The 15,634-nt window shown below is 36.2% G+C and overlaps 2 protein-coding genes across 5 annotated transcripts in view; both read right to left on the bottom strand.

The window, feature by feature from the left end:
* The window catches only part of yap1 (Yes1 associated transcriptional regulator), a 37,288-nt gene extending 33,185 nt beyond the window's left edge, over positions 1-4,103 (bottom strand). Inside the window, exons 1-2 of one of the 4 annotated variants that reach the window (XM_059028281.1) lie at positions 3,328-4,103; positions 1,478-1,713 (exon numbers count right to left, since the gene is read on the bottom strand). In XM_059028281.1, coding sequence (XP_058884264.1) covers positions 1,478-1,713; positions 3,328-3,528 — 437 coding nt within the window. In that variant the 5' untranslated portion in view covers positions 3,529-4,103. The remainder of the gene's footprint in view (positions 1-1,477; positions 1,714-3,327) is intronic. The other 3 variants (XM_059028280.1, XM_034008825.3, XM_034922318.2) reach the window with 3 other exon arrangements.
* Positions 4,104-6,055: 1,952 nt separating this feature from the next.
* Positions 6,056-15,033, bottom strand: LOC131737688 (cilia- and flagella-associated protein 300-like). Its single transcript, XM_059028279.1, has 7 exons — positions 14,858-15,033; positions 14,348-14,429; positions 14,052-14,124; positions 12,940-13,097; positions 12,377-12,549; positions 7,994-8,060; positions 6,056-7,143 (listed from the first exon to the last, which is right to left on the bottom strand). Exons 1-7 carry the CDS (start codon positions 14,968-14,970, stop codon positions 6,988-6,990), a joined length of 822 nt encoding a protein of 273 aa, XP_058884262.1. The 5' UTR covers positions 14,971-15,033; the 3' UTR covers positions 6,056-6,987.
* Between the last annotated feature and the right edge of the window lie 601 nt (positions 15,034-15,634).

The raw sequence follows: 15,634 nt of genomic DNA, 5'->3' as shown, positions 1-15,634 counted from the left end.
GGAGCAGAGGGAGGGAACTGAGAGGGTTTGACAGAGTTGGGAAATGAGGAATAAGTGCAGAGAGAGTTCATCCATATTGTGCTTTTCTTGTTTCCCTGGTCTAGGCTTTGTGCTAGAACTTCAAAACGGTTATTAAAATGACACATTACAGAACACTATTTTCAACTTTGTTTTCCTTTTATTTCAGAACCTGTAACACCTGTACATTTTGTAAACTAATGAATGAATCAATAAATACACACATACAAGCACATAGATAAATCCTGTTCTGCTGTCATGCTGATCTAATCTAATCAGAGATGTCAAAACACAGGTAGAACAGGATGACACACATACACACACGCACACACTATTCGGAGCTGGAGTTGCACAACTTGTTTTACAGAAGTAGCATTCTAATAAGACCACGTTAAGATTTGAAGTGGGCCCCGTTGGGGGAATATAGATTCCTTGTAAAAACACCCTCCCCATACAGTCATCCCAGCTGGTTTATGGTTTCTTAGATTCCTCTGCATGCATATAACACAAACCACCTGGCTGCGTTTGGTTCCCTGGTTTCTCTTTTTCCAGATACCTCACCTTGCATGCTGACACAGTCCCCAACCCTGTCCCAAATTACGAGCACCAACAGGCCTCTGGCTCACTGCAATCAATATGATCTGCAAAGTCAACATTTTGCTACAGTAAAACTCATGCATGGGCTTCATGTGATATTTATCAGAATGTGTCATCCCTCCTCTTATGAGAGGCCTCAGCTAGCAGCAGGGATCTGGAGTTCTGTTTAGTTAGAAAATGTCAGAGATGAAGTCATGAATTAACAACGCACGTTGCCAGGGGCACATGTCTGTGAAACCTGGTTAGTAACCACTCTTAGGTTGTTCTCTAAGAAGTAGCCAGGACCATTAAAGAACACAGAGCACAGAGCCTGTGCAAAAACTACTTCGCCTGGACGACTGAAGTTTCAGTTTTTACTGTACTAGCCCCATTTGGAACACCAGTGTCTAAACCCGTCACACTTCAGCCTCCCACAAAGACTGCAGGAACCGGTTTGTGGAATCCCTATTCATTCAGCAGGTTTGAACATTGCCTTCATTTTCATGCTCCTGCCCAAGACCAGCCCAAACTCTTTATCGATTACAGTCTCGCCTGTTGCAGTGGTAAGGGAGTACGATTGTTAGATTAGTAAGCGGATCCGGTGAAGATGCAGGGCTTCTTTTAGGATAGGTCAGATGTTGCTTCAGAATTCTGACAGCTAGACTTCAATTATTATTATTTATTTATTTGGCAGACGCCTTCATCCAAGGAGACTTACAGGGTGTTAATTAAAGTGTGTGTGTGTGTGTGTGTGGAGGGGGAATGGAAGAGAACAGATAAAACCTGCATTCCCACCATTCCGTACCAAGAGTGATCATCTCTGACAGATGTTACCAGTATAATAAAATAATATAAAAGGCAGTAGAAGCAATGGTGTACTCACTTGAGAAAGTATCGCTGCCCGGAAGGGGTTTTCGCCATCTCCCAGCCAGGAGGCAGTGGCACATCATCGGGGATCTCGTAGGAGGACTGCCGGAGGTGTTGTGGGGGCGCACCAGGAGGGATTGTTCCTGTGATTGAGCCGGGGGACACTGTACCCAGCTGCAGGGAGGCAGGCGAGGAGTGTGCCCGCACATGCTGGGGGGTGAGGCTGCCGGCTGTGCCAGCGTCTGTGCTAGCCTGTGGGGGAACAAACAGGAGAGGGTTAATAACCTTTAGGAAGAACCATCACCGAGCTCTGATCTTTGCCATCGATAGGTTATATTCATAAAGCACTTGCGTGTCCATTCTAAACGTAAGACTGGCATGCATTTCCTGGTGCAACAATGCTTTATAATCTGCAGTCCGTGTGCACTAACTCAGTCCATGTTTTTGCTCCACGCAGACAACAAATATTAAATTTCCACCCTGCCTTGCTTTGCTTTCTAGTGATTTGGAATTTACCATGGGGTATAAATAGGTGTTAGTAAAAACACAAAGCTAGACACACTGGTCCACTTACCTGTCTCAAGACATTAGTTTGTGTGCAAGTATTGTCACAGGTGGGTGTCTCCACCAGTACTTGCTCACTATTAAGTGGTGGTGGACACAGAACGTTGGGGTTTAAATACAAACGTCACTTTACATATTGGCAGTGGAGCAGGTTCATTTCTGTAGCGCCACCATCATCAGCCTGGCAGAATGGGAATGGGTCATAGTGACAGCCTTAATGTCCAACAGCTCTGTGTGTGTGTGTGGATTTCTGCACAATGTCTGGCTTGAAATTTCACCGATGTACATGCCTTTTTCTTCAATTGGAAAGAAGAAATACAGCCTTTTTGGAAACTTTGAGGCCTGATGGTGGTGTTTTTAGAAGCCAAAGTTAACTAACAACATTTTAACAGTAAAACTACTGACAGAACTACTGCTGAGTACCCGAGCTACATCCCTCTAATTAAATGAAATTATCTGGTGTTGCCTTAATACTGTAACTCTGTGAACTTTCGTTACACTTACATGATGTTTTTGTTGACTCCCCCCCCCCCCCCCCCAAAAAAAAAAAACCCATAGGCCTACAGCATATTTTTTAGTAAGTAGGGGGCAGCTAAGACCCTATTTCATCTAAAAGGAGTTCCAAGAAACAAGAAAATCTGATTTAGTTAGAGGCCGTGACCTGCATGGACAGCCTGTTTTACTTAAACATAAAAGGTACGTTTCCCGACTTCAATATGGTACAAATCAAGCGGAGAAAACAACGGCTGCCTGAGGTGTCCCTACAACTGAACTGAAAACTGGCAGCTTAGGAACAGCATGAAAAAACACCCCAAAACCACTTTTATTTTCCTAGAAGAGTATTTCCATCTTGAATTTCAGGCTAAATAAATATTTTGATTCTAACGCAGATCTGAACATTCCAAACTATTCATCTCATTCCCAAGAGCCAAAAAAAACAACCCCAAAAAACCCCTTCTAAACTCATGGTCTGGTTGCTTACTTTTTTTTTTTTTTTTTTTTTTTAAATAGATCCGACCTATTTTTGCATGGATTAACTTATTATTTTATTATATTATTTATTTATTTATTTTACTAACAGTAGTGAAAGCGTAACAAAAATAGACTAGTAAAATCGTGTCTGTATTTTAAAAAACAATGCAGCTCATAAAAAATAAGGGGACATATCGGAAACACTGTTTACTATTACAATACATTAATTACCCCCAATATGTCGACTCCAAATAGTAAGAATACGTATTAAAAGTTGCACTTCTGTACTGTCCTATTTTGAGGAGTACTGGAGAGGGGAGCGAGTCTTACTTGTCTGGAATGCGACTTTGGCTCGGGTTGCTTGAAGAAGGAATCGGGAAGTTTCCTCATTCTCATGGGCAATGAAGGGGGCAAGTTGGCAGTTTTCGGGTTCATGACAGCGTTGAATAGCGCTTCCAGATCGGTCTCCGAGTCGCCCCGGACATGGATGATCTGGTGGCCCACTGGAGGAGTGTGCTGGCTCGGATCCATGCTTCCAAAACAACAAAAAACTCTATGGTGTCCGAGTTCACCAAAAGAAAAAAGAAAAAAATCAGAAACGAAATGTCCCCTTTATTTAAATCCAACAAAAAGTAAAAATCAGATGCCAGTTTTAAAACAGTACTCCAAGAAGTCGAATATATTATTTTTCCTCAGTATTTTTTTCTTCTTCTTTTAAAAACTACACTAAAGTTTAAAAGCTCAATCTTGGTAATTCGAGGGCGAACTTTTGAGGCTTTTATTCCTTGCCCAAAAGGACGCCCAACAAAGATACGTGCTCACAGTTCAGTCGCTGTATTTTAAAAGTTGTTTTCTCTTCTCTCACACATCCAGTCGCAAAACAAACTTTCAGATTCCCGACTGTAATCTGTCAAGAGTCATTAACTGTATTGATATTCCAGCTGGTCAGTTTTTTGTGTTGTTTCCCTGCTGGAAGAAGCCACACAACTTTGCGCATCTCAAATCACTGCACTTTCAAAACTTCTATTAAGTTTTCTAAAACTTTGTCTGAAACCTTGGCTGGGACATCAAACTTTTCTTATGACTCATGTGACCAATGAGTCACGGGCAGGCGGAGCTTGGTGTCATTAAACAGGGAGGGTGGGAGCGTTTTAAGGCCACAACGCCCCTTTTTAGTTGCGGACACGTTTTCTCTTATAGTAGACTATAGAGGAACTTTTAAATTTGAATGTGACAGCTAAATATGAAAATCAGAATTAATTATTATTATTATACACTATGAGCGATAACTGTTCTATAAACATCAATGTTCTACAGTCTTATAGACGGTGGTGGCGCGAGACCCGTATATAATAAGATGAAGTGGCTCGAGACCTGTGTATAATTAGATTTCCCCTGTATATAAAGATTGATGTTGCAAACTGCTAACTTCAAATTCTACTACCAGTACATGAACACAACAAAATACCGTCAAAACCAAAATAAACAACAATGGCCTGCACATTTAAAGTTGTATCTGCAGAAGATGGATAATTTTGTGGAAGTGCAGAATAAAGCAAGTAGGCTACTATTTAGAAAAGCAATAAGCAACATACATTTAGTAGACATGACATCAAGCCACACCCTCTCCGTGGGATGACTGATGGACCTCAGAAAGGAGAGTGGCGAGGAAATCGCCCAACTTCATCCTAAAATGTTAACAACATAAATATAGTTTTAAAAATAATTGTTAAAAATGGTTTTACATTTTTTTTTTTTAATTCCAATCTTATTGCTTTAATTGCTGTCTGTATTGTCATGTATTATAACATATAATGTACACCAAAACTGTAACTTTATCATGCATTCCCTGAAGCGGTTTTTATTGTTTTATTGTGACTATACATAGCTATATATTATTATTATTATTATTATTATTATTATTATTATTATTATTATTATTATTATTATTATTATTATTATTATTATTTCTAAAGAAATGCACACAATATCATACGTGAATCAAACTTTGGTCTTAACTTAATACTGAATTCGATGCTTCCAAAGAAACGCGCCTGTTTCATCCATTCAGTGAGTTTTTCTATTTGTATTATATTTACAGAAATTGACACGGTAAATAACTTTACAATATTTTTAAAGAAAAGCAGACATTTTCATGTTTGTTGTTCATTATACTACCCACTTTTTATATTTAACAATATCATTTGACTTCAATTTGGATATATCACATATACACCCGCTATTTAAAGATATATTTAATCTATTTTCTTTACAGAGCAATCCATTACCTCCTATAACATTACGAGCACTGGACATTTGAAAGTAGCCTGTCCATATGTTTTGTTTTTCCAGATAAGTTAAAGATGTTCAAACAGGATGAGGATATCATACAAAAAGCAATGTTTAACACACAGCATACTTTAAAAAGATATAACACACCTAAATGCGGATTTTTCTCCTACAAAGACCATTCGAGCAATCTTGCACTTTATAGAATTGTATATTAACCAATAAGGTGTATTTTCCCTTTACACTGCCAATGGAACCCAATTGCATGCAGTTCCCATAATTGTTATGCAAATGACTTCACCTCTTTCTATTGAAAAATCATTTTGTCAAGAATCTGCCTCAATGGTGTATAGGGACGATGTTCCTGCTCCTTTCCCATACATTGAGGTGCTGTAAAACCATGAAGAATGGATTAGAAAGGTTACTTTGTGTCTCCTCATTTTTAACAAGTCTAACAATATATAAACTTGCTTTGTAGTGTTATGCTATTTTTTATAAATTACACTGCTGTTTAGAAAATGTATTTGAAGTGAGGCCTATAGTTTAACCTTGTCATTTACTGACACCAATAAAACCAGTGGCAAAAGAAACATTTCAGTTTATAGTTGACAAATGAAGTCTGGGCTCAAACGAGTTTGGAGGACTTTCCTAAAGTTAAACTGAAACACATTTTTATAATAAGGATATAAAAGTATATAAGTATTTAATAACTAGAACTACAACATCAGTTTTTGGAAATATGTTTATGAAGCACACATGAGGCACAGTATTTAACATTCATCCATTTTATTATTCCAAAAAGTAAAAATCACATTTGAAAACAAAGAATTAAACAGTAATATTTAAAAAATGTAATAATTTAATTAAACATTAAAAATACAAGACAAATAACACTTAGAATATTTTGCTTCATAAAATTCTTCTTCAGACATTTCACATGTAACAGTATTAAATAAACAGCGTTCGTAACCTTTACTATCAGTAAGAGACATGCTTTGTTCTTTTTTGTTTAGGTTACAGCTTACAGCCTATGATACAGTGTTTAAACTGCTATCTGTACCTTTAACACATTTCAAGAAAAGACAAACCTTGACAAGGTTATCCTGTAGACTAGATGACAGATATACAGTATACATCTTTTCATTTTAGAACACAGTCTGTGGTCTGTCTATGTTACTGGAACCCTTAGTGTGGCACGGACACATGCATTGTACAGAATAGCAGGCGCCTCAACATACCCCTAGATTCTGATGCTCTCTTCAAACAACTTGATAAAGGCTGTCCTAACCAGGCTTGAGTGTTCTTATGTGTGCTACAGTGTGTATATACAGATTTATAAAGATGGCTCCAGAAGTTAAATGCTATTGAATACATTTAAGAGACTCTATATGTAATATTTGAGGACACAGTCTTAAATATACAAATCTTTTTAATAAAAAATCTTACCTTGGATACAACTTATTACATAATATTTATTGTATGTTTTCAGGCAATTACACAGCTTCACTTGTATGCGCATGTGTGTTAAAAACGAAAGTGATATTGTTTCAAACAAACAATATCAGTGTATTGTTCACTTGTGACAAGTTATCCCAGTCATTAAATAATGTTCCATTTGTTTGTAACTATTAATGTTTAGACACTGAACTTAAATATTCTCTACACATGAAGATTGTAAAGTTTACTGCATTTATATATGAGTTAAGTGTGTGGTTTGTCAGTGTCTGTTGCTGACATTAATCCAACTCCAAAGCAATTGTATAGGACATATACATGACGCTTCAGGGGGTCTACAACCAAGTAGGCAAAGGTCTGTTCGTGATCCTTGGTAGCAGGATAACACATCCCAGAGTCGTTCTGCAAACAGTTACAACGATAAATCACAATCAAACGAAAAAGCCCAAGAAAGAAGCAGGAATAAAAAGCTAGTTGCTTTGGGCATTGCCCTCTTGTACTCTGCAATCTTCTAACTTTCCAATCAGTTGCAACACTCCTGCTAGTTCATAACATGCACATGAAAATAAAAAAGGTCAGAGCAATTTTAGAAAGAACGGAATCATAACCCTGTCAAAGAGAAACACATTTTGCAATTGCTTATATATCTACTATCAGATTACCTGTGGAAACAGCACAACAGCACACTCTGCAATATCAAGGTTTTTTTTTTTTTTTTTTTTAACTGTACTTAGCTGTAAAACTAAACATAGAGGGTTGTCTCAATTAAGCTCACAGCTGCCAAAAAGATTAAAGCTGCTTTCATTGTCAGATAAAGAAGGTCAGTATGGAAATTCTAGAGTGAATCATCTTGCAAGCTGTATTGGCATTGAGACAAAAAAAAAAAAACTAGCAAACAAAATAAAACATATGAACATAATTTAAATATTTTATTTACAGCATGTAATAAAATAAACTATAAAATTATATTGCAAAACTTTAGGTCACAGCTGTACAGTATGCAGGAAGTATTAATGCCAGCAGGCAGACAACATATTTTGGTAAGATATATTTTTCTCTATCAAAATAAACATTTCAGATGAGAGGTGGAATTCTTCAGAATTGAGAAACAGTGTATAATTGTTGTTATTATTATTGTTAAACACATATTTATTGTAACATGCTTCTATCAGCCAATAAATCAAGGAACAGAAATAAATCTTAAATAAATAATTAAACTTGTGTATAAAAATGAACCACACACAGTACTTACATAGGCAGAGACTTTAAACACAGTTGAGATTACATTAATTCCTTTTGTTTCCGGATCCTTTTGAACACTGTCAAAAAAAAAAAAGAAGAAAAAGGCTTAATACATTTACCTTTACTGGTAACACAGCAATTCAAACTTTCACTTATTGAAAAGACATTTTGTTCATCCTAACATCACCATAAGCACCTGTGTTATTTACCTATTCTAAGGAGAAATGCAATCACATTTTAGACTGGGCTGAACATTAAATAAATCCCATCTGTAGCCCTGCATCACAGCTGAACAATAATTCATAGACTGCTGCTAACATTTCACTCACATCCTGAGATTCTGATTGCAGGAAAGCTACAGTATGAGAACGGGGTGCTTGGGTGGTCTTCTGTTTTTGATTTAAAAAAAGGACAGGACGACCAGGCTTGCATCCAGAACTAAACAAAAACATATATTTTTGAGTGTTATGAATTTATTTTACAAAATCCAACACACAAAAGCCATCACAATGAGAAAAAGGGAGGAATGGAACAAAAAAACACATTCATTTTCCATTTGTTAGCATTCCTCCTGTGCTCTCTTAAAACATTAAAGTACACAGGCTGCCGTTACATTTTATTTATTATTATAATTATAATTAGTATTTTTTTTTTTTTTGCAAATCACATAACCTCATCAAAAATGTTCAATATACCTAAATCTGTATTGGAATCCTACTAAAAAAGTTTATGACCTTCTATCAAACCTGGAATAGAATCTGAGCTCACACCTTTGGAGGTGAATATAAATAAATAAATAAATATTATTTTTGCTGGCCTACATTTTTTTTTTTTATGTGGTTTGCATATTTATGTTTGCTTTCAGGGCTACTATGTGCATCAAAGTGGCTTCTTATTATTTCTGTCATTAACAGCCTGTTTTTCTAAGGACAAACTTTGCACTGGAGCAGAAGCTTAGTTAACCTGGTCTGTGGCAACTTTATACCAACCTTTTGGTTAAACCAAAAGGGATTTTGCAAGTTGGGAGTTTAATTATCCATCTGGCTTTTATTTTAATTGGCTTTAGAACTATTAATTTGTGTGAGACACATATAGCAGTCAACATACAATTAACTCAGAATGAGTAATCATTGGAATGGCATATCTCCAGTCACACTTCTGCTGTAAACAAACCATTATATTGTAATGGCTTATTATTACATCAGCACACTTTACAAATTAATACAGAGCAGAACTCTGAGTGTAATTGCCATTTTCTTTCTTTTTTTTTTTAAATTTAGTCGTTGCCAATTTTTTACCCCGGTTTTCTCCCCAATTTAGTATGCCCAATTATTATCTGTATCCTCGGCTCACCGCTTGCAACCCCCCCTGCCGACTCGGGAAACAGCGGCTGGAACACGCGTCCTCCGAAACGTGCTCCTGCCAAGCCGTCATTTTTCGCACTGCAGATCCACAGCAATGCCACCAGACCTAAAGTGCCGGAGGACAACACAGATCTGGCGGCTCCACTGCAGAACCACAGGCGCCCTATGGGCCACAGGGGTCGCTGATGCGCGGTGAGCCGTGGATTCCCCTGCTGACCTAAGCCCTCCCTACCCGGGCAGCGCTCAGCCAATTGTGCGCCGCCCCCCAGGAACTCCCGGTCACGGTCGGCTGTGACATAGCCTGGATTCAAACTTGCGATCTCCAGGCTATAGGGCACATCCTGCGCGGAGGGCCTTTACTGGATGCGCCACTCGGGAGCCCCATAATTGCCATTTTAAAAGGCTGTCTGGTTTCGTGAAGATAACTTTGCAATATATAGAAGTTCTCAGTCATTCAGGTGAGACAATGCTTTAAGGAGAACACACTTGTATCTAAAAGTAGAATATAATAGTTGTAAAACTCTTTATTTTCATTAAATACATATATATAAAATCACAGCCTTTGACAGATCAGTAAAATCTTTGGCGGCTCACCAATCACTTTCTAAAATTTAAACCGGGAGCAATGTAATACTGTGGACACAAGAGGGCGCTGAAGTGTTGATATTTGTAAATGCTTGTGGACAGCAAGATGTTATTATTATTTGTGAAATAAAGCCAAGTTCTATTAACATATTTCTTAAAGTACCTTATTCCAGAGGCGGCAGTACGGGGGGGCTTGGAGGGGCTGAAGCCACACCACAGTTTACCTTAGCCACCCCTGTAGCCCCGCCACCGAAAAATTAAAAAGGGATATCTCAAATGCAGCCTATGATTTATCGACGTGACTTAAAGTTGTGTAAGACTTTTCGGAGACTTAATGTATGTTTCAACAACCGAGGTATCGTCTTTAACAAGGCGACTTTAATCATGGAGCAACAATACAGTACAGACATTCAACGTGAACTCAGGACTGGGCGCTTGCTGTGTGAGCACCGACAACAAGCTGCTTGCTTTTGTGCTGAAGAAGGGGGAACTGCGTTGCTATTAGGCCTACTTGACCTAGAGAAGGATACCATGCAGTTGTATGCTGAATGTGAAGCCAGTATCTCAAAAGGTTTGCTCTGTGTCATCTTGAAACCAAAAAGTCACATGACCACAACTTAGCAACCAATTGCTGAACACTGAAAATGGTTAATGAAATATAAACTGTAAAAAAATAAAAATAAAAATAAACTCCCCTTAGGTGATGCTTAATAAAGCACTGTGTGCAAAGAGATGATGGATTTAGCTAGACCAGTAATCTGAAGAAAGACTGCTTAGGTATAAGAAACAATTAAATTATTATCTTTCCTTCAGAGACGGTTCTATTTATATTATCAGCCATGTATCTAACATCTGGCAGGCACAATAAAATGATAATTACTGTTTGAAAATCTTTTTTTTTTTTAAGCCCCAAGTGGTGCATAATTATATTAAAGTATCTACTTTTTTTGTTGCCACATTCTACCACATTCTTGCCTTTCACCGAGTTTGCCGGCTGAGCTTGGTATAGGATCTAAATCCTTTCTAAGTAATGGTGTTGTCTGAAAGTTGCCTGGATTAGTGACATGCTGATGTACAAACACAAAGCCTGGTCAGAAGTTGTAATATTATCTTGTTTTTTAAGAATATATATATTTTTTTTTAATTAATTTATGACTATTAGAGAATTAAGATCAGCAAAAAAATATAGTGTAAAAAGTTAATATAAAAACACTTTCTGTGTAAGGAGGGCTTACTTGTTTAATTAATATTTATAAGTAAAACAACAGATATGATATTTAAAGCCAGCAAAGACTGGGATTACATTTTAATTTAAAAGGGTGATATTTTCTTTCATTTTAGTCAAACTGCATTCACCACGTTATTCTATAATGGTAGACAGAAAAGTAATTGGTTTGGGGCTTTAAACACTGCAGCCATAGATTCCACTTGTAACACGAGCTGGGGTCTATTTCCTCTTCTCAGACCCTGCAGATGACCCTGATTGTGTCATTTTGAGGCTGAAATTGCTAAACAGGTTTTCACATGACAATTGCTGCTGGCCATTTTCGGCTGCAACTAACTGCAATTCTAATCGGGTTGTTTCGTAAGATTCATATTGTACAAACAGGCTGTTTTAGAAACACTGCAGCAAGGTGGCTAAAACCTTCCCTGTCTGGGCAGCAGCGTTGGAACCACATATGAAGTGGATAACTGGTGTTAAAAAAGGCTGATAATGGATGCATTATATCTGAACTTAGGGATAATCTGAAACAGGCAGACCATAATGGCAATCACTCAAGTTAATGTATTAAATAAATAAACAATACCTGTAAAGCTATATCCCATGTAAAATTATTTCCATCTTTGCCAGTTCTCCCACTAAAGTTACAATTAGCATATCAGAGGTGTTAGTCAAAGCACAATTTCATAACAAATGCATATGCATTAAAAAAAAAAGAATAGTTTACAAGATAAAGTTCCTAACTCTTTGTTAAGGAATGCCCATCACAGTGGGATGAGTGATTCTCATAGATTAAACGTTTGTGTATACTGTAGTCACCTCAACTATAGTGTTCACGGATATGCCTGCCGCATGGTGGATAATCATGTATCTTTGAGACAAGAAACTGAAATTCCTGACAGTAAAAAATTGCAATATAGTAAAAAGTAAATGACGTATTATTCCTCCTGCCTGTCCTTGAACCGAAGAGAAACTCTGTAAGCTACAGACGTAGCATTCTGGCAGGGACTTTGAAGGCTCTACTGTTCTCACTACTTTGGCACACATTTTATATTCATATTTTATTAATAATGTGCATTGACTCAAAATTATCCTTACCTGTTAGTAAAGCCTTTACAAACCATTATACCCACAACATTCACCATTGTGCTTGATGACCACCTTCCCACTAGAGTCATGATTGTTTTTCAATGTGATTGTAAAGCATTTCTTATATACTTACCTAACCATATCCTTATAAACAGATTTGGTAGTCTCTATATAAGGACCAATAACATCTTCATACTGGCAGAGAGATCCGCCCAGGCAGAAGTGTTTAAACAGCCGAAATAGAAACTCCTCACGATCCACTTGGCTGATTATTTCATAATTTTCAGAGTCCTCCAATATCAGCATCTTTTAGATTTTATAAGAAAAAAAGGGGTTACTTTAGAAAAGGTAAAAAACAAACAAGCAACGAAAAACAACACGTTTGCCCTTATCTGATGTAATTACTAGATGTAGTTTACATGTTTTAAAGTCGTATTGGCTTATTTGTACGGATATAAGATGCAAAATGAAAACGGTGCTGTGCTACTTTCCTCAGCTTTCTCAGTTTGGCAATCTCTTCTAAATCTAAAACTTAAAAGTAACGGTCGCTATATCTCTCTATAAACTGTGATTATCTCATTGCAACACTTACTACAAACGTGATATTATTATATTGTACCACTATATACTTTATTTTAAATCCAGACATGAATAACATAATAATGGAGAAAATATGTAATATAAATTAATTCAAACCTTTCTCAGTTCATCAAAATCTCCATAAAATTCATCAAAGCACTTTCGAATGTGACCCGTTGCTCTTAAGATTCCATCCGAATACAGAGGGTCAAATAATGCCATTGAAACTCTGGTGCATGGAATCAGATCTGCCTTAACTTTTGTCACTTTTGTGTCTACAAAGTGGGTGAAAAATGAAAAGCTGTTAATAAGATGTAAACACATACATTAACAAGTACAGTATGTTAGTAATACACATCCACGGCTGTAAATACAAAACAATAGCTAATAGTATCATGAAAAAGATTACTATGACCTAAATACACCATATGTTCATGTAAAAAAAACATAAGTACGCATCTCCAAAACCAAACAATACAAACATCTTAGCAGGTTATTGTACTCTATTGCATTTGTACTGCGCAATGTTTTTGCCTATTATGGTTTGACTAAAAACAGCAGGATTGTGCACATAATCTGTTGATTGTTAAAATGATCTTACTTCCCTATGATAATGCTCAGAATGATCTATTCTTTTAGTTATCTGTCAAAATGAATCATATTCTGTATTTTCAGAGAAATCGGAAACTGAAGTGTACCCTCCAATACCAACATTGTCATTATTTTAAAAATAGTTTGACCCACATACAAATATATATGATCTGGGTCTTAAAACACACTGGCTGTAGTTGTATACATTTAGTTGTATAGTTTTATTGCACTGGGAAATCCCCTTGGATTGCATCAGGCATCTATCTGTGTTTATCCCAGGGGTTCCCCTAAAAATAATGAGTTGATGCAATCCAGGAGGACTCAGCAATGCTGCAAAATGCTCCAATAACACCCAGCCGTGGTGTAACCTGGTGGTGTATAGGTTGCTTCAATCAACTATTTATTGCACTTGCAATTCATATAGAAGGCATACACAGAACAATCCCCTTCAGTCTTTTGTTTGATGAAACCTTTTAGTCTTGGTTTCTCCTGCTAATAACAAGTAAATTGAACTGGTGAACCATCCTGCTATACCAGTTAAAAACAAAACAAAACAAAACTCCTGTCACAACAGTAATAACAAAGTTAACATGTTGTGACATGCCTTAAAAAGGCCAGTGACACTGTTCTTAATATACCTAAGGTCCTCCATTTTCCGGGAGTATCTGCAACTTTCAAATTGGAAACAACACATGGGTCACTGAAGAAATCCTGGGGGTTAAAAAAAACAAACAGACACACAAACAGATACTTTAGGTTATATGTTAGAACATGTACATTTAAAAATAAAAGCCTATTATTAATTTAGCTGTTTCTATAAAATACACAAAAGATCAACTTCACAATGATTAGGGAAGTAGCAACACTGATTTAAATTTAGAACATTGCCATTGTCATACAGTTCATCTAAAAAATAGTAAAGATGAATACTTACTCTTACAAAATCATCCTTTTGGTAAGGCTGGAAAAACTGATCAAAATTAAATGCTTGTGCTGTAATTCTCCCCAACATGGACCTGAAAAATAATAATAATAATAATAATAATAATAATAATAATAATAATAATAATAATAATAATAATAGAAAGATAATTCAGCATTTATCTATGAAACCAAATATAACATTAATGTTCATCTTCATACTACATATATTATTGTAAAGAAAACGTATATACAGTAACTGTCTAGTGGTGTCTACTGCAGGAGATATTATTAAATGCTCTACTCAACTGCTCATCATTTTAAAAAGTGTTTTAAAAATACTGTACATAAATATATCTACAATAACGTTTGCGTAATACGTTTTTTACACAAACTTCCAAACTTCATACAGCAAATCACGAGATATTGAGACACTTGAATTGACCTGAATGGGCAATGTTTCCATCAACAGGTCACACGTCCCTTTTTCTGAGGGAAGTAAATGAAAAAAAAGGGTGTTCACCATTTCATTAAAAGTTGCGACGTGTTCCAGTCTTTAAGAAAGGAAAAGGTTTTATTCGAAAGCAGATTAAAGGTGAATTTTGAATCCCCTTGAAGCTTTCTAACAGCAGCCATGTTTATCGTTTACCGTTTACTGTTGTCGTGGAAACGAACCAAGAAGCAAGCTCACTTACCGACTTCCGTTGTAATGAGCGTGAGGGATTGCACCAATCAGAGATATTTATCAGTAACTATAGCTAACCATGACGCTAACCATGACGCAGACAGAAACTTCCATACTGGAATATGTCGTGTTCTTACTGAAACTTGTATGGGGAGTGCATTTAAAACATGGCTACTCTACAGTTAGTAATTTACAGTTTGCAAAATGCAGTATGGAAAGTAAAATCTCACAGGCATATCCCAAACCTTAAATTCAATTTATTTGTATTTGTTGCACACAGCTAAATTTTATTTATTTATTTATTTATTTATTTATTTATTTATTTATTTATTTAAGAAACGATGTAATAACATTTTCAATAACAAATACAAAAATGAGGAACAAAAGTAATGAAATTAATGTTCCAATTAATCATCTTCTAATGCAATTTTTAAAGTTTTTTTTTTTTTTTTTTTTTTTAATTCAATATAATAATAAGAATAATATACATTTGTACATTTCCCTGCCAGTTCAGTATAATCTAAACTGTATAATCTGTTTTAATTTTTCAGGAAAGCTAATAATTTTAAGAAAACAGCCTCAAACAGCATGCTGGGTGTTTTATTTCTGTAACAT

This window comes from Acipenser ruthenus, chromosome 8 (assembly GCF_902713425.1).
Source record: "Acipenser ruthenus chromosome 8, fAciRut3.2 maternal haplotype, whole genome shotgun sequence".
NCBI lineage: Eukaryota > Metazoa > Chordata > Actinopteri > Acipenseriformes > Acipenseridae > Acipenser > Acipenser ruthenus.
This window is presented reverse-complemented; position numbering and strand designations above follow the sequence as displayed.

What these genes read in the sequence shown, in the direction of transcription:
- LOC131737688 (XM_059028279.1), bottom strand. Translation starts at nt 14,970, where the DNA reads ATGGCTGCTGTTAGAAAGCTTCAAGGGGATTCAAAATTCACCTTTAAT. An exon ending in TCGCAACTTTTAATGAAATG is followed by an intron (nt 14,430 to 14,857) that starts GTGAACACCCTT and finishes ATTATTTTTCAG; the next exon opens with GTCCATGTTGGGGAGAATTA. An exon ending in GTTTATAAGGATATGGTTAG is followed by an intron (nt 8,061 to 12,376) that starts GTAAGTATATAA and finishes TTTTTTTGACAG; the next exon opens with TGTTCAAAAGGATCCGGAAA.